This window comes from Vigna angularis, chromosome 2 (genome assembly GCF_016808095.1).
Source record: "Vigna angularis cultivar LongXiaoDou No.4 chromosome 2, ASM1680809v1, whole genome shotgun sequence".
NCBI classification, from domain to species: Eukaryota; Viridiplantae; Streptophyta; class Magnoliopsida; order Fabales; family Fabaceae; genus Vigna; species Vigna angularis.
The window spans coordinates 13,879,208-13,898,326 of NC_068971.1; the positions used below are offsets into that span (position 1 = coordinate 13,879,208).

General features: G+C 34.0%; 1 protein-coding gene across 4 annotated transcripts; it reads left to right on the top strand.

The window, feature by feature from the left end:
* Positions 1-2,394: 2,394 nt before the first annotated feature.
* Positions 2,395-16,293, top strand: LOC108328220 (alpha-soluble NSF attachment protein 2). Of its 4 annotated transcripts, none has more exons than XM_017562050.2 (10): positions 2,396-2,771; positions 2,872-2,921; positions 3,086-3,158; positions 4,071-4,150; positions 4,412-4,563; positions 4,766-4,925; positions 5,004-5,051; positions 5,438-5,518; positions 15,712-15,813; positions 15,987-16,293. In XM_017562050.2, exons 1-9 carry the CDS (start codon positions 2,624-2,626, stop codon positions 15,790-15,792), a joined length of 873 nt encoding a protein of 290 aa, XP_017417539.1. In that variant the 5' UTR covers positions 2,396-2,623; the 3' UTR covers positions 15,793-15,813; positions 15,987-16,293. The 4 variants fall into 4 exon arrangements, with proteins under 4 accessions (XP_052729780.1, XP_017417539.1, XP_017417540.1 ...); XM_017562049.2 differs by having other exon boundaries at positions 2,397-2,771; positions 15,966-16,293; XM_052873820.1 differs by lacking the exon at positions 5,438-5,518 and having other exon boundaries at positions 2,395-2,771.
* The last annotated feature ends 2,826 nt before the right edge of the window (positions 16,294-19,119 follow it).

The window sequence follows — 19,119 nt, forward strand, 5'->3', positions numbered from 1 at the left end:
ATCAATAGTTGTGAAATACATTTAGATACTATTATCACATAATTGTGATTTAAGATGATAGTCTCACAATTTGATTTGAGTATCTAAGATGAAAGTTGTGTTTAATGCAAAGTATATTACATATGTTGATTAAGGTTGGGTTTGGTTGATTCAAATAGAAAAGTGGGATTGGAAGCGAAAGAGAATAATGGCCAAACCATGTTTGTATAACCAACGACCAATCCCGCTAAGTTAGGCCTTTAACAAGCATCTCAATCTAATGTTGATGACTGTAATATCTATCAGTACATAGTGGTTGAATGGTCCTACTTTGACATGTGCATGGCCAAAACCAACTTCACTTGTTGATCCCTTCATGGATTTTTCCCCTTCAATATGCACACTATGGTGGTCCTCCTTCGACCAACCAAACACTGCCCAAATTACTTTCAAAGTCCTACTCTTATGATCTCATTATCATTTACAACTTCTATACATTATACTTTTAAAACTAAAAAGTGTATATGTCACAAGTGTTTCTCAATAATATACATATCAAATAAAACTAAAAGTTTATAACTTAAAAAAAACAGTAACTTTGATTGGGTGAATGAAATATTATTTTCCTTGAAATAAGCGTAAATTAAATATAATTAATATGACTAATCATTTTAAAAAACCTTGAAAGTTAGTTATGTAATTTAACAATATTTTACGATTTCTGTGTTTTATTCAATATTTATGTAAAAAAGTTAATTTTGGTTTAAAATAATCTAAAAATAAGAAGACTGTTGAGGGGAAACTTTGAATAGCAGCAGCCCAATTGTCTTGTTAGTCTATTGTGGCCTAACTTTGCATATATAGTGATGAGTCATGGATATGTCTATTCAAGTTGACAGCTTCACATTTTCATATTGGGCTCACAGTTTGCTTGAATCTCGTTTTTAGCTCAGAGCTACCAAATTAAATAAATAGTGTAATATAATTAAACCTACAACAAATCAAGAAGAAGAAAATCTCATAGACCCTTTTGTCATTTTTGGGAATTCTTTAGAAAAATATTTTGAAATGTAAAATATCACAAAAATAGTAAGGAAATGAATCCAAACTACTAAAATAAGGTAAAGTAAAAATATAGTAATTTTTCACTGTAAAGTAAGTTAAGATAGATATATTTATAACTTTTGAAGTGTTCAAAATATAGTAATTTATGACTTGGACATACTGTATTATTTGGGTCTGTTTTTATTCATTTAAATAGGTACTAAATCATGTAAAAAAAATGAAAACTATTCATTTTGTTTTGTTTGGATAATATATCCTCATTTGATAAAATATTTTTTATTTCCACATTTGTTTTCTACTTTTACCTACTTATTTGTGTCATCTGAACCAAATATCCTCTAGCACTTTAGGAATGAAATTGCTAATGAATGATTAGTTGGTTAGTTGTAAATTTTGAAAGTCCAAAATGGTTGCAAATCCTAGGTAGGACATGAATGCAATTGTATGACCATTATGTTCCACTTTATTATTTTAGTGCACTTACACTCATTTTCCTCCTCTCTACCATTGCTTCAAATGTCTGTCCCACCAACCAATGATACAAACAAACACCCATCAAATCTAGGCTTCCCAATCCCAATCATAGCTTTCATGTCACTCACTGCATTCCTAACCATTCTACTATTCGACCCAAACGCCAAACTATTGCTTAATATCACTACATAGTGTTTTAATACTTTATTAATAATTCAGAATCCGTATAAGTTTTTTCTTTTTTAAGAAAAATAAAATAAAATACTATAAATGTATTATTTTAAGATTTTTAAGTTGAAAGTGATATATTTTTTTATTTATTTATGTGTTTTTCAAATAATCTTTCTTTAAAATATTTATAAGTTATATATAAGAGTTGAAAGTTCACATTCCACGTAAACTTGACGAATTTATAGATTAATGATAGTATTATCAAAACGGTCATCAGATCTAATAATCTAATTCAATTTATTATGAAAAAAATTTGAATTTTTAAATCGACTCATCTAGATTAAGTTCACTGACACATTAACAAATTTTTTCTTTTCAATTCCAGAAAAATAACTAATTTTTTCTTTTAATCCAAAAATCCAAACATAGTTGTAATTTTTTTCAATTCGTCTGAATTCTTGAGTCAAGAATTCAAATTCAGTAATAACTGAATGTGGTTTTTTAATAAATATTGAACCACGTTAAATAAAAAATTAAATAATTAGCATTAAGCCAATTTTAAATTAAATAATTAGCATTAAGCCAATTTTAAATTAAAAAATAATTTTTGAGATATTGATGCTAATCTCTTTTTTTTTTCTTGAACAGTTTTTCTTAAATCGAATTAAAATACCAGTTAATTTACAGTAGGATAACGTGAAACCTTAAACACGAGAATCTGGGACTTGGTTGCAGAATTTTGAAGTTGACCTGTCCTATTCGGCTTTGGCTTAACTGAAACGAACCGAACTAACAAGCAAAGCAGCAGAAAGAAGATGCATAACCAATACCACTACGCGACGTCGTTTTTACGCAACAGCGTCTGTGGCGACCTTTTCTGTAGCCAAAACGCAACGGTGACGAAGGAAGCAACGCACGCACGCAGAAAGCAACAATGGACGATCACATGGTGAAGGGACATATACTAGCCAAGAAAGCGGAGAACAAGCTCCACGCTTGTTGCCCCTTGTTCGGTGCCAAAGTCGAAGACGCCGCTCTGTTGTTCCACAAATCCGCTACTTCCTTCAAACTCGCCAAATCATGTCGCATTCTCTCTCTCACACACACACAATCTCTTCCAAAACTTTTTCTTTTCCTTTTCATCTTTTTCTCACACTTTTAACTGTTTCTTTGTTCGTTCAGGGGACAAGGCGGGCTCACTCTTCGTCGAATCGTCTGCATGTCACATAAAGGTTCTGTTCTCACCATGATCCTTTTCACACTTTGAAACCCAGTTTTGTGCTTTGGGTTCATTTGTTATATATATATATATATATATATATATATATATATATATATATATATATATATATATTATATAATACGATGCCCTTTTGTCCAATTATGGGTAGTGCAGTTAGGTAACAAGCATGATGCTGTAAATGCTTATATCGAAGGTGCTCGTTGCTACAAGAAAACTTCATTACAAGGTGCTCTTTAACGTCCTCCCTTGGATTCCGTGTAGAACTTTTGTTTAATTACTCATTTGCTCCCTGTACATAACCTCTCTATTTTTTTAGTTCTTGCACACCTAAAAGTTGCTATTTTTAGGCCGTCCATGTATACTATTTAGTTCCGTTTTTGTCTTTGTTGTCGGAAATTGTGGGGACTAAATTGGAATCAGTAAAGTGTATATGTAGAGATGGAAACAAGTTACAGAGTGTGCATGTGTAAGAACTAAAATGGGTATATGTTTCGAGGGTAAGGAGTAAAATGTAAAGATTGTGTAAGTATGATGGCAGAGTAAATAAACTTTTTTTTTCTTTCATGTATTCACATAGTCAATAACTTGGAACAATCTAATTAAGATGGGATGACTTATATTTTATCTTGGTAAAATGGACCTAAAAGACGCATTTGAGATTTGAGCTATTCAATTTTCATGGGTAGTTACAATGTGTTGACTGTGTGAATGCGTAGAGAAAATGATTGCATACAATCCAGTTTCGTTGGTGTCTTTGCATTCCCAGGCAAGTGATGCATCTCAGTACGATACGTTGCTTCTTTTTTTCTTAATCTTTTTTTGAAAATTGTTTTTAGTTTTCAAAGTGTGGCTAAACAAGGGTAGTTACACATCTGGTGCAGTGTGGTGTAAGACATAAACATGTGGAGTTCAAAAATGTTGAACAAGATAAAAAAAAGACAAGAAAACATTTCTTACTGTTTATGGTTTTTCTAAACGCTTGTTTGGAAATACTTTTTAAAACTTGATAGAATATGTATGAGACATTGATTCATGAGTATGTGAAATTGTACTAGAAAATGTCTTTTAAGCCAAAAGTTGAAAAGAGAATGAAACAGGGCCTTAGCTAACTTTTTTTGCTTCTGTTTTCTCATTTAAGGAGCTGTTTTCTGCTTAAATAAAGTAGTGACAATCTACGAAGAGCTTGGTAGGCACATCATGGCTGCTAAGTATTCAAAGGTACCTTTTGTTGTTGAGTATACACATTCACAGTGTGTAGGGACATGACTTGGGCAAGTCTGTTGGTATGTGCCTTCCTGTCCTGTTTCCCCAATTCTGTTGAAGACCTTTTTTATGTTCAAGTTCACGTTCATGTGGTGTTATGTTATTCTGTATCTGTTGTTTGTGTATTTCTTTCATTCTTTGCGGTTCTGATAGGGAGTTTAAATCCTTTGAAAATAAAGTAAATTTGCAGAGTTGAATTCATGTTCCTGGATTTAGGAAATTGGCGACTTATGTGAGCTCAACAAAGACATGGACTGTGCTAGATTGCATTATGAGAGGGCTGCTGAACTTTTTGAAATTGGAGATGCAGCAACCTCTGTGATACAGTGCAAGCTTAAAGTTGCACAATTTTTTGTCCAGCTTCAACAGTAAGTGTGGTTAACTTTCTTTTACCTGCATATCTCTTGAAATTGCATGTAAATCGGTTCTATTCTTAAAATGGTTGGAGCTATCAATTAATTGCGTTGGGATATGCATACCATGTAAAGTTTATTTACCCAAACTGACTAGAGATGAAGTTGCAAAGCATTAAAACTTGGGGGATATTGATCTACTTGATGTTTTTACCAGATATCAGATGGCAATTAAGATTTATGAAGATATTGCCCGACAGTCACTGAATAGCAACTTGTTGAAATATGGAGTTAGAGTACATCTTCTTAATTCAGGCCTTTGTCAGCTTGTTAAAGGGGATTTTGTTGCAATTTCCAACTCTTTGGAGCTTTATCAGGTTCTTTTTAGAGTCTATTTTACATACTGGAGAATACTTTACACTTAATTTCTAACATATTTTCCTTTGATAACGTAGGACTTGGATCCCACATTCTCCACAACCCGTGAATACAAATTTTTGGCTGTAAGTGGTGGAATTTTGATGGAACTGGATCATATTCAGATGAAGTAGAATAGAGATAATAGGGATATTTTTTATTGTGTCTGTTATCAAGATCTGGGTGGGAGATTACAAATCTAAAACGGAAGAAGAAAAAATTAGTGTACAAAGAGGAATCTACACTCGTGAAATTGACCTTCCTTCTGTCCTCTACCTTTGTCTTTAAATTCTCAATGACTGGTTCTATCTCCTATGTGTTGAAATCACACTACTAACTGACAGTAACTTACAGCTTGTCCAATTAGCTCTTAAGTCTCAATGACAAGTGCCACAGTAGTAATTAGCTCCCCTAGTTTCCTGCACACCCTTCTATTCTTTCTAATATACATAATATAATTATCATATTTCAGGATTTAGCTGCTTCAATTGACGAGGAAGATGTTGAAAAATTTACTAGAGTAGTCAAGGAGTTTAATGACATAACCCCATTGGTATACTTCTCTATCCCAAGACAGAAAAACATAGTCACGTGACTACTCTTTAATGTTATCTAATTCTTTTAATATTTGTAGCATTTTATTAAAATCAAAATCAGAATCCATTTGTGTTAACTGCTGGAAAGTAATATAAAACGTTTTTGTTGTTTATTAAACTATAAAATCTGTAAAATAATTCTAGAGGGCTTCATTGATCCCTTTCATAATCTTCTATTTATAAGAATAAATTGATACAAGAGTACATGATAAATAGGGTCACCCTAGACACAATATAATCATGATAAATAGGGTAACTCTTGACACAATATAATTAAGATAATTTAGTGCCGTCAAAATGGGTTGAAACCCGTGAGCCAACTCGGCTCACCACGGGTTTGGGCCGGGTTGGGTTGGAAAAAAATGCAAAATTTTTTATGCAAGCCAATTTTGACCCGACTCACTAAGAACCCGGCTCACACAGATTGAACCCGTGGTGGGTCGGGTTGGCTCATCAACCCACCTATTTTTTATTAATTAAATTAAATTAATTATTCAGATCCTATTTTTTTTATTGAAATCAAATTAGTTAAATTAATTATTCAAAATGCACAACCTTTACTTAGCAATAAAGCCTTTCGCGTTGCTGTCTTTCCAAAAGTTTTCCTCTGCAAATAAAACCCTAAGATTATAGATTGGATAATAGTATAGAGGGAGATAAAGAAGAAGATGCTTCAAGAGAGCATAATACTGTGGATTTATCCATTCAAGACTCCAATTTAATAGATGGATAATATTATAGATTGGATAATTCAGGAACATATCATTTGTTTTATCTTGTTTTTAGACTTATCTACAAACATGACAATTTTATCTTGTGTTATATATTTTTGTTAACAGATATATGTAGTTTCTTGGTCAAACGGTTGTGTATGTCTCATTAAACTAAATTAGCAAAATTTTATGCTTGATAGCATAGAATATATATAACAATATATTTTTTTTTGTTTCATTTTCTTTTATATCAATTGGTGCAATTATTACTGTTTCAATTTGATTGATCAAAGTAACATGTTATAAGAATCTGAGAAGAAGAGGGTGAAAAAAAAAGTTAATTAAGTGAGCCAATGAGCCAACCCGTTTAACCCACCAACCCGTGGTAGGTCGGGTCGGGCCGGGTTATCCGTTTTGACAACTCTAATGATAAATAGGGTAACCCCTGACATAATGTCATGATGATAAAATAAGATAAATATCCTAACACTCCCCCTCAAGCTGGAGCATACAAATTGTATGTACCAAGCTTGGAACAAATAAACTCAATCCGAGGGTCCCTTAATGACTTGGTCAATACATTTGCGAGTTGATCGTTTGACCCAATAAACTCAGTACATATTTCTTTAGTCAACAAATTTTCACGAACAAAATGACAATCAATTTCTATATGTTTAGTCCTCTTGTGAAACACTGGTTTTGGTGCAATGTGGAGAGCAGCTTGATTGTCGCAATACATCTTCATAGTATAGATGTCACAGAATTTAAGCTCTGGAAGGAATTGTTTCACCTATATAGGTTCACATGTTAGTGACGCCATTACCCTATACTCAGCTTCAAAGGTTGATTGAGCTACTACATTTTGTTTTTTACTTTTCCATGAAATAATGTTTTCTCTCAGAAAAACACAATATTCTGTAGTAGACCGTCTATCAATAGGTGAACCTGCCCAATCTGTATCACAATACCCAGAGACTTGAATGCTTCCTTTATCTTCATATAACAATCCTTGTCCGGGAGCCTTTTTGACATACCTTATAATGCGAATGAGAGCATTCCAATGGTTAACACATGGAGCCTGCATGAACTGACTAACCACTCCAACTACAAAGGATAGATCTGGCCTTGTAATAGTAAGATAAATCAGTTTTCCAACCAAGTCCTATACCTCTCTGGATCGGAGAATAATTCACCTTCTTCTTTCTTTAATTTCTGGTTTGGGTCCATGGGACTGTCTACTGGTCTGCAATCAATCATGCATTTTTCTTGTAATATATCAAGAGCATACTTCCTTTGGGAGATTACAACTCCATCTTTTGATTGCGCTACTTCAATGCCTAAGAAGTATTTGAGACTTCCAAGATCCTTGGTTTGAAAATGTCTACGCAAGTACTCTTTCAGTTGAGATATTCCAACAACATCATTTCCTGTAATGACAATATCATTAACATATACTATTAAGTAAACACATTTCCCAAGAGAAGAATGACAGTAAAAAATCGAATGATCTGCTTCACTGTGTTTTAGCCCAAATTTTTGAACAATGGAACTAAACTTTCCAAACCAAGCACGTGGTGATTGCTTGAGGCCATATAAAGATTGATGCAGTTTCCATATCATGCCAGACTCCCCCTAAGCAACAAACCCAAGAGGTTGCTCCATATATACTTCTTCCTCAAGATCATCATGTAGGAAGGCATTCTTGATATCCAATTGATGAAGTGGCCAGTAACGAATGACTGCCATGACAAAGAAGAGGCGAATAGTAGTCATCTTGGCTACAGAAGAGAAAGTGTCACAATAATCAAGATCATAAATCTGAGTGTAACCTTTTGCAACAAGTCGGGCTTTGAGCTGATTAATTTCACCATCAAGGTCGACTTTAAGTGCATACACCCATCAGTAACCAACTGCCTTTTTGCCCGGGGAAGGGGCACCAACTCCCAAGTATTATTATGGTCAAGAGTCTGCATTTCTGCAATCATAGTTTGTTGCCATCAAGGATGATCAAGTGCTTCTTTCACATTCTTGGGTATAACAACAAAAGACACTTAGGATAAAAGAGAAAAATAGGAGGGCGACAATGGATGATAGCTAAGAAAATTATGGGATGAGCGTTTCGAGTGGAACGAGTACCTTTTCTGAGAGCAATAGGCCATGCTGACTCATTTGCTCTAGGAGGTGTGGGAGGAGGTGACGAGGGAGAAGAATTTGAAATAGGAGATTCACCATTGTCTTGGGGAGGTGGACTGTCCATTGGGGCCTTCTGTGGTATGATCTCAGTATATGAAGAAACGGGTTCAGGAGGATTGTGATCAAGACTTAGAATGATAGAGACAGTGGAACTATTTGACGCAGCCACTAGAATAGGAAGGACCTATTGGAGGATATAAACATCCTGAACAGATGGAGAGAAGTAAGGAGTTTGTTCAAAGAATGTGACATTGGCAGACATGTAATACTTCTTAGTTTCAGGAGAGTAATACCGATATCCTTTTTGGAGTCAAGAATAGCCTAAGAAGACACATTTGAGAGCGTGAGCAGAGAGTTTGTCTAGACCTGGAGACATGTCATGAACAAAACATACACAGCCAAACACTCGGGAAGATGTATGAAAGAGAGGATCATTAGGAAACAGAATGGAGAAAGGAATTTTATTATCAAGAGAGGAGGATGACATCCTATTAATTAAAATAACATGCAGTTAAGATGGCATCCCCTAGTTATGGGCAGGAATATGGGCATCAAGCAAAAGGGTACGGGCAGTTTCAACCAAGTGTCTATTTATTCGTTCTGCTATACCATTTTGCTGCGGTGTATGAGGACAAGTAAATTGATGTAAGATACCATGGGAACTCAAGATGGCAGAAAAGGAGGATAAAAAAATATTCTTTTGCATTATCACTTCTTAATATTTTGATTACTTGACCAAATTGATTCTTGATTTCATTCAAAAAGGATGTAAAGATGACTAACAATTCAGAACGATTATAAACCCAAGTAGATCTTGAATATTCATCAATGAAGGTAACAATACATATTGATTATAAACCCAAGTACGATTAGGTCCCCATATATCAGAATGGATGATGGAAAAACTAGAATTACATATTGATTGAAACCTTTTAGGAAAAGAAGATCTAACATGTTTTCCTAATTGACATGACTCACATTCTATAGTCTGGAGACCACTAAGTTCAGGACACATCTTTTTTAATTTGGACAAATGAGGATGGCCAAGTCGATCATGTAGCAGTTTAGGATTAGGAGCAACAACACAGGACATCCTTGGACGAGATCCAAAATGGTATAATCCGCCAACTTCATATCCTTCTCCAATCTGTTTTTCGAACCACGCTACTGTATAACAAAAGATTTGTGATCAAAGGTTATTAAACAATTTAACATTTTGGTCAACTGGCTTAGAGAATTTAAATTAAAAGGTCAACTAGGGACAAAAAGAATAGAGTTGAGATTGAGGGAGGGAGACAAGGAAACATGACGGACTCTTTTGGAGGAAGTTTTAGATCCATTTGCAAGGGTTATGAAATAAGGTTTTTCTCAAAAGGATTTAAATGAGAACAAAGAGGTATTACCATAAATGTGATTAGAAGCACCTGAGTCAATTATCCATGAATTTTGACCTTCCATGGATTGGGAAACGCAGACTGTTGATGGAGATTGAGATGGTTGTTCCAAACTGTTAGACTTTAACCTTAAATACTCTTGATATTCATCCTCGGAGAACTTAGAAGTAGAAGTTTCGGTCTTCGAAGTGGAAGTTTCAGTCTTCGAAATATTGACAGTTTTGGAAGGGAAACCATGTAAAGAGTAACAATTCTCTTGAGTGTGACCCATCCTTTTATAGTATCTGCATTGAGGACGTCCCCGACCTCCTCGTCCTCCTCCTCTAGTGCCACGTCCTCCTCTTCCTTGTGTGACAACCATGACACATGGTTCCACTAGTTCATGCGCTTCCTATGTTTGAGGTACCGGGACACGCAAAAGGCGAGTGGTCAATGTTTCCATGGAGGAGACTTCATGACTGGTTAGAAGTTGATCTCTGAGATGAGCAAAATCGAGATCTAGGGTACAAAGGATCAACACCATGTAAAATTTGTCTAGTTTCATTTTGATAGCCTCTAATGGGTCCGCTTCCAAAAACATCCTATGTTCTTCGACAACAGATTGGGCTTCAGCCATGAAGGATACCATATCATGATCTGTCATTTTAAGAGATGCAAGCTTGTTTGCAGTGTCATAGAGACGTTAAATATCGTTGGCATAAATGCTTTGAGCTTTCTTCGAAAAGGAGTGACAAGTTTTGAAAGCCCTCAGAGATATAAGAAGTTTGGGTTCCACTGATTGCCATAACAGGGCACACAATTGGAAATCTGCTTGTTTCCACTGATCAACTTTTTCAGTAGGCACATGGCTTCCATCTCGCTCAAGGTGGTCATAATGCCCTTGACCAAGGAACAACATTTCAACTGTAGCAGACCATGATAAATAATTTTTTCCATTTAGCCTCTCAAGGTAATTAATGGACTTCTAGAGAAGGAAAGAGTATTGTCAGACGCCATCTCTAAAGAAGACGAATCGTACCAGCGAGGAACAAGAAAACCCTAAGGGTTTAGACGGACGAAACTATGATGGTGGCTAGCAGCAGCCAACAGCAGACGATTGGCGGCAGACGTTGGCTGGCGATGTCGGCCGGCGATGGCGGATGGTGGTCGGAGACTGACGTCGACGGCCAGCGGCAAACGGTGGTCAACGGTGGGCAGCAGTGGCGGACTGTGGCACCGGACAGGTGCTATGAGACAGAAACCAGAGCGGGATCGACCCACTTTGATACTAACTTGAGAATTAAACTGTAAAATAATTCTAGAGGGCTTAATTGATCCCTCTCATAATCTTCTATTTATAAGAATAAATTGATACAAGAGTACATGATAATTAGGGCAACCCTAGACACAATATAATCATGATAAATAGGGTAACCCTAGACACAATGTATCTATGATAAATAAGGTAACCCTAGACACAATATAATCATGATAAATAGGGTAACCCTTGACACAATATAATGATGATAAATAAGATAAATATCCTAACAGAAGAGAATCACAAAATTGGAAGTGGGGAAAGTTCTCCTATAGAGAAGGCGCAATATCAAAGATTGGTAGGAAAATTGATTTATCTATCACACACAAGACCAGATATTGCTTACGTAGTTAGTGTAGTGAACCAATTTATGCATGATCCAACAGAGAGACATATGCAAGCAGTAGACAAAATTCTCCAATACTTGAAGTCAAGTCCAGGAAAGGGACTATTATTTAAAAGGGAAGACACATTGACTATGAAAATATATAATGATGCTAACTATGTAGGTTCTATTACTGATAGAAATTCTACTTCTGGGTATTGTGTATTTCTTGGAGATAGTCTGGTAACATGGAGGAGCAAAAAGCAAAATAGAGTATCTCGTTCTAGTGTAGAAGCTGAACTCCGAGCTCTTGTTCAAGGAATGTGTGAAGGACTCTAGATGAAAATCATTTTGAATGATCTTAAAGTCAAGGTGGATAACCCTGTGCAACTACACTATGACAATAAGTCTGCCATGAGCATAGCCCATAATCCAGTACATGACAGGACCAAACACATTGAGATTGACAGACATTTCATTAGAGATAATCTAGACAGAGGCTTTGTGATTACAACTCATGTTCCTACATAACTTCAGATAGGAGACATTTTCACAAAAAGGACTTCCTCCGGGCAGATTTCAAGATCTAGTAGGCAAGTTGTGAATGATTGATATTCACTTACCAACTTGAGGGGGAGTGTTGTAATTAGAGGAAATATCTATAGAATCTTCTTAATTAAAGAAAATATCTATAGAATCTTCCTAATTAGAGAAAACATATATATGATCTTCTAGATTATTTTGTCTTCTTATTTCCCTTTCTAGAAGATTAGATTGCTACAATAGAGGTAAGAAGAATGTAATTACTATGAATGAAAATAATAAAATCATTCTTTTTCAAGTAACATGTACAAAGAAGACACCCAAATATTCTAGGTTGAAGGTTATTTGTATGGATTATATGTGGGTAGAATGAGTTTAAGACTTCCATGGGGCTTTTTGAGGATGAAACAGTAAAAGGTAAGTGACAGTGAGAATAGCTTCCCCCTAAATCTTTTTGGAACATTATTTTGAAAAATAAGTGCTTTAGTTTGATCTAATAAGTGCCCATTTTTCCTTTCTACAATCCCATTTTGTTGGTGTGGTATACACATGAGGATTCATGGATTATTCATTCCTTTTGACAAAAAGAATTTAGAGTATGATTGAAGTAATCTTTGGCCTTACTAGACCTAATTATTTTTATATCAACCCCAAATTGATTTTTAAACATTGAAACAAACTGTAGAAAAACAGAGTTGACATCAGATTTGTGTTTAAGAAGGAAAAGCCATGTTACCCTTGTACAATCATTTATAAAGGTTATAAACCATTTAGCCCCTGAAGTACTAGGAATATTAGAGGGACCCCACAAATCTGTATGAACAAGATAAAATGGAGAGTTGCTTACTTTATTACCGATAGGAAAAGGTACAAGCTTGTGTTTGACAAGCTCACACACCTCACAATGAAGATCTTCTAGATTTAAATTTTTAATCAAGGAAGGAAATATTAACTTTATGACCCGAAATGAAGGATGTCCCAAACGACAATGAAACAATTGGATTTTTTCTTTGTTGACCATGGAGGATTCAGATATTAGAGAGTGACTCTCAATGGGCATACTCAAATCTTCCATGTAGCAAACACCATTCCATTCTCTAGCATGTCTAATCATCCTTCCTGACTTCTTGTCCTGCAATATACAAGAGTTGTTATGAAAAACTACATTACATAAGAGGTCCTTGGTAAGTTTTTGTATAGATATCAGACTTGTGGATAACTTAGGGACATGAAGAACATTTTTTAGTATTATGGTTGGGGTTATATGGACATCTCCTTGTTTAGCTACAATTATGAGGGTTCCATCAACTATAGAAATTTTCTTACTATTGGGACATGGGGAATATGTGGAGAAGTGTTTAGGGAATGGTGTAATATGGTTTGTGGCTCCAAAGTGTAGTATCCAATGATGGGTAAATGGGGTATTTGAGACATTAAATCCACAAGAAAATAGGAACTTACTAGAGTATGTTAATGAACATGTACCTGTGGGTTTTTCTAATTTACTAAGAAAGGACCTTACTCGTTCTAACATGATCATATTCTTGGTTTAGGCCTACCAAGAAATCATACACCCGATCTTGTTCAATGTATTCTCTTAGAATTGTTGAATCCTCATAACACTTGGCGTTTATGACCTTGTAATGATCTAATTCCATCCATAAAGATTTCGGTTGATTAGCATACTCCATGACAGTTTTAGTGCCTTGTTTGGCTGCCATTGTTTTTACTTTCACCTCATAAATTTGGACAACATCCTTTTCCTTAGAGTAGGTTTGCTATATTGTAATCCATATAGCCTTTGCAGAAATGAGGAACATGCATGTATTGCTAATTTCCGGAACCATTGAGTTACATAGCCATGCCATGATCATGGAGTCTTCTTTATCCCATGACTTGAATCTGGCATCTTCTTCCATAGGGGCTTCATCAGTGAGATGGTTGACCTTTCCTTTTCCTTTTAAAATGGTCTTAATGAGTTGAAATCATTTATAAGATAATTTTTTCCATTCAATCGTTAAGCTGAATGAACATTCTGCAATTTTCCCGTACTCTGGAACTTGTCTACATTTTCCATTTCAGCCATTACAAAAATGTGCAATTAAGGCACAGAAAACAAAGACGGATGATGAGTGTTTGAGATCACACAGGAATGAAGGCTGTGATGAAACTCTAGAGTTGGGTAGCAATGAAGGTTGTGATGGAACTCTAGGGTTGGGCAATAATGATGGTTGTGATGGAACTCTAGGGTTGAGCAGCAATGAAGGCTGCAATTTAATCACACTGTCAGAGGCTCCCAAGGATCGAGAGCTCTGATACCATCTTAAAGTTAGGAGAGAGAATATATTTTTTATTATTTGTCTCCTTACATGCATTGGATATATATACAAGAGCTTTTTGAATGAGCAGCCTATTCTATGAAACAAATCTCTAAAATTATGGAATTGTTATTCTAGTAATAATAGCAAGATACAAAGAATATAACAAATTAAATACATGAGAATAATATCTAAAATTTCCTAAAATATATTTTGACAAAGCATTTGATTGACTTCCCATATAAGGTAAAAACTTTAGATTTTTCTTTCATGAGAAAAACCATGTAACATAGATATAGTCATAAACAAAAGTGACAAACCATCTAACACTATATATACTAGAGTTTGATGTAGGCCTCGTTAGAATGAACCAAATCAAAAGAATGAACACTTTTTGTATTACTTTGAGGATATGTGGCACAGTAATGCTTTTTAAGTTGACATACATCACATTTAAATGAGTCTACAAATTCTTTGGAAAATAAGAAAGAGAACATAGACTTTAGAATAAAAAATGATAGATGTCCTAGAGGACAATGCATAAGCCTAATTTGTTCATGTTTTACAACCAACATGGCATAAAGTATATTGTACATTATTGGCATTCTTGTGCTTTTGTCTTCTTGGAGCTATTTGGTATTTACATTGTTGTATTTTTGTGCATGTCGTTGGTATAATGCAAAATTGAGAATATCATTGTACATAAAGATGCATCTTCGGCTTCTCAATTGTTGATTCCATCTGTTTAAATAATGCTACTTCCGAACCTCTTTGATGACGATCGTGTCTTGTATGCTTTTATTGTATAAATTGGGTCAACACTATGTAATGAAGTTGTTTAGTGTAGCGGTCACAGGAGAGCAAATAGTACCTCAATAACAACCGAAGTAGGTCCTATACTGGTGCTACCCGTGGATCCTAAAATTCCCTTTGAATAGAGACATTATGGTGTTGGCTACTTTTGAGATTTTAATTTCCAAAATTAAAATCTATAGATGATAATAGTCAAAATGATAGAAAGACTTGGATTTAGAATGTGATGATTGATAATTCCTGTCTAGGAAACTTGAATTTGACTTTTATTAGTATTAGTATTTATTTACTTGTATGTATGTTTAAGATATCGATTCCTTTTTATTATGTCTATCAGTAATTTTCAGTAATTTTTATCAATTTTGAAAATTTATGTGTATATATAAAAAGAATTCAAAATAGTGGTTTTCCCACTATCTGCTATCTTGCTATAGGCATTGTAACAACGCCACTATCATCTGAGATGTAAAAAGTTGAAGTCACAATAATCTCCAGGGTCCAATAAAATCCTATATGTTTCTAACATTGTATATGACTTGATCGTTTCAATGCAGGAACCTTGGAAGTCAACCCTTTTGTTGAGGGTAAAGAATGTTTTGAAAGAAAAAGAGATGCAAGAGGAAGATTTAACCTGAATCAATGGCTACTTCCAAAAAGTAACTCTCAATTCTTTAAATGTCACTGGTAGAGAAACTATTTTTTGCCATGGTTTGATGATTTTTCTTATCATTGTGGTCGGTCTTCTGTTAATCACGCCTTTATGTGGGAAAAAATTGACAAAAATCTGTTTTTTCCAAACCGTTTAAAGGCATCATGGTACTTTGTCCAGATGGTGGAAGTTCTGAAGTGCTTATAAGAAAATTGAGCATCCAAGACACGAAAGGGTTTTGGTGAATCCGGGGTTTCTTGGTCGAGAATAAAAACCTAATCTTGCTACATGCTTGGAAGATAAGATGGTCTTAGATTGTTTGGTGTCTGTTTCGTTCTTTCACGAGACTCCATTACATGTAGAAGACGGCAACAACTGCTTCACTGTCATATTATAAGTTTAATAATTTGCATTTCACGAAATGACGAAAGAAAATATCACTGTTCTGTACTGATTTATGTCTATTTTTGGCTTCTGCTACTTTTCACGACACTTTTGTTATGAATGTGTTATTGACATGTTTGGTCTTCTGTCAAATCAACAAATATTAACAAAAGAGAATAACAAAGTGCTGATGCATTTGTGTTTATGTATATATTATTATAATTGGAGGAACTTATTCATTATCAGCTTCTGTAGGAAGTTTCTGAATTGTCTACTGGAGATTTTAGTAGTTTTGATAATCTTCTGAAATATCTTATACAGAAATCTATATGCTGGTATAATAAAATCCACAAAAGTTAAATTAATACTTACTGATATTTAAAAATAGATAACTTTATTATGTGTTATTCTTTTCAGATTCACATTATTTTTGTGCAAAAATGGTTTGTTATATTTATTTTTAGAGGAAAGGTTTGATATTCATTTGACACATCTAATAAAGGTAAAATAGTCTTAAAAGAATGAATTTCTATAATTTAAAAGAAAAATAATATTATCATGACACACTTTTACACACAGAACACAAGGGTAACATGATTATAAAAAGTATAAACTTTTGTACTTTTTAAAAAAAAAAGAATAAAAAATAAGTAAAAGTAATATCTGTAACGTCCCGACAACTCACAGGGACATGCTTAACCATGAAGTTCTTATGAGTCAGTCCCCATAGATCACCATCAGACTTTTCAGTGTGCTTTGTCCTCACTCGCACGCTTAACCATGGAGTTCTTATGAGTCAGGCTACCGAAAAGCAAATGCATTTGGTGATATGAGTGGCCAAATCAATCTCTTTAAGCTATCCTTCAACTGTATAGTCCCATACCTATACAGTCTCCAGATCTCTCTCATTCCGGTGTATGTTCGATTCGTCCATGTACCCCTTCCACCCGAAGCTGTCAGGAGTCACTCCTTGTCTGTGCCTCCTGCACCATGCCTCTTGCACTGGCGTCACTCCCCACGCTCGTCAGTGCCCAGATGTCACAATATCAAATGAATATAAAAAATTTAGGTGTCAAAGAATCATATTTTAAAAAAAATATATATATAAAAAAGAATAATATTAAATGAATGTAAAAGAATTAATTATGTCAAATATCATTCTTCATATTTTTATACTTAAACAAACGTGTATGTTGACGATAATAACGAAAAATAAAACAATTTTATTAATATAAAAATATTATTAAATTTAAAAAAAATTATAATTTGATTGTAAATAATTTTTTATTATAAATGATTATTTTAATTAAAAAAGTGATTGTAGATAAAATAATAAGAATTTTTATACACGTAAATGTTATAGATCACTAAAAGAGTATTGTAAAATTATAGAATTTTATAATAAAAGAGTATTATTGCTCGTGTGAGAGAAAATTGCCATAATCTTTCTACGAGTTACACTCAGCACAGTAAATCGTAAGGAAAGCATGCCAAAATATTTTGACTAATAAAATTATATTATTTTATAGATCTTACCACTACGTAAAAAAATATTAAATAAAATAATCAAAGCATTTAACGTCTTGAAAATATAAAATACATTCAAAATTTAAAATTAGTCATAATTTTATCAATGTTAGATCTACTATAAATTTTGTATGACTTAATGAGTACATAGGCATGTCATGTTCATAAAAAATTGAACCAAAATCATTTATATACATACATTTTTAAGAATTGAAAATTAAATCCGATTTGGAGAACTAAGTTTCTAAGAGGGGCGTTTTTCAAAAGCAATGATATTTAGAAGCTCTTATATAAAGTTGAAAGTTATAAATGTAAAATAGTTATTTTACGAGATTTACGTCGTATATAAAAGTTTTATTAATGGTTAAATATGTGTTTAGTCTCACAACTATCAAATATCTTTATTTTTAGTCTATTTTCTAATTTTTGGTACACTTTGATCTTTTTTAATTAGAGTCAGAAACAAAATTTGAAATGACCTTTCATGTCGACGAAAAATTACAGTTTTTTTATCGATAAAAATCAAAGTATACCAAAATTTAAGAAAGACTAAAAATAAAAACACTTAATAATTGAGGAACTAAAAATATATTCAACTCATTTTTAAGCTAGGAATGGAAATAATCAACTAAATTATATTACATAAAAAAAAATGTTTAATCCTTTTCGACATCCCTATTTGTGTAGGAGTGTCTCAGATAGGTCCTTGTTTTCTAAAGTGTGTCAAAATGGTCCTTAATTTTGAAAATTGAAATCAATTGAGACCTTCCCATTAAGTTGGTTGGACGACGTTAAAGAAATTGATGCGTGGGTTGCTCAGATGACCAAATGGTACTGATGTGGCACAATATTGTTGTTGACCTGGCTTAATGGTGAGTTTTTATATTTAAAAAAGTGAAATTTTTAAATCAAAACGCAACGTTTTGATTTTTAACAGAATAAATGAACGTTACGTTAGTTTTATTTAATTTCAATGTTGGGGAATTTGGGATAATTGGGAGAATAGGATTTTGTCGAGGGTTGGCTTTTGTGGTTGGAATTTGGGGGACAATAGGATATATCGGTGTTATTTAGTATAGTTGGTGACTAAATAGGTATCGTTTCTAGATTTGCGAGTGATCTATCGATGCTATTTCGGTAGAATAAGGAAGGTGTTGGCGGTGAAGCACGTGGAAGGCAGTGGCGAAAGTGTTCGAAGTGAACCACCTTTTTCAGGTTAGTAAATGTTCTTTTGATTGAATTTTTTGATGATTTTGTCCTTTATGGTTGTCCTACACTGTTGCATGTTGTATACTACTTCGTTTTCGATTGCAATGTGGTCCCCCATTATTAAAGTGTTGTTGGATTGTCTTTTTCAGTGGGTTGTGGTTTGTATATATTGTTAATACTTTTTGTTGTGGTC

Coding starts and splice junctions, on each gene's coding strand:
- LOC108328220 (XM_017562050.2), top strand. CDS start 2,624: ATGGACGATCACATGGTGAAGGGACATATACTAGCCAAGAAAGCGGAG. Junction 3,159..4,070: donor CAAGAAAACTTCATTACAAG/GTGCTCTTTAAC, acceptor TTCTCATTTAAG/GAGCTGTTTTCTGCTTAAAT. Junction 4,564..4,765: donor TTTTTTGTCCAGCTTCAACA/GTAAGTGTGGTT, acceptor TGTTTTTACCAG/ATATCAGATGGCAATTAAGA.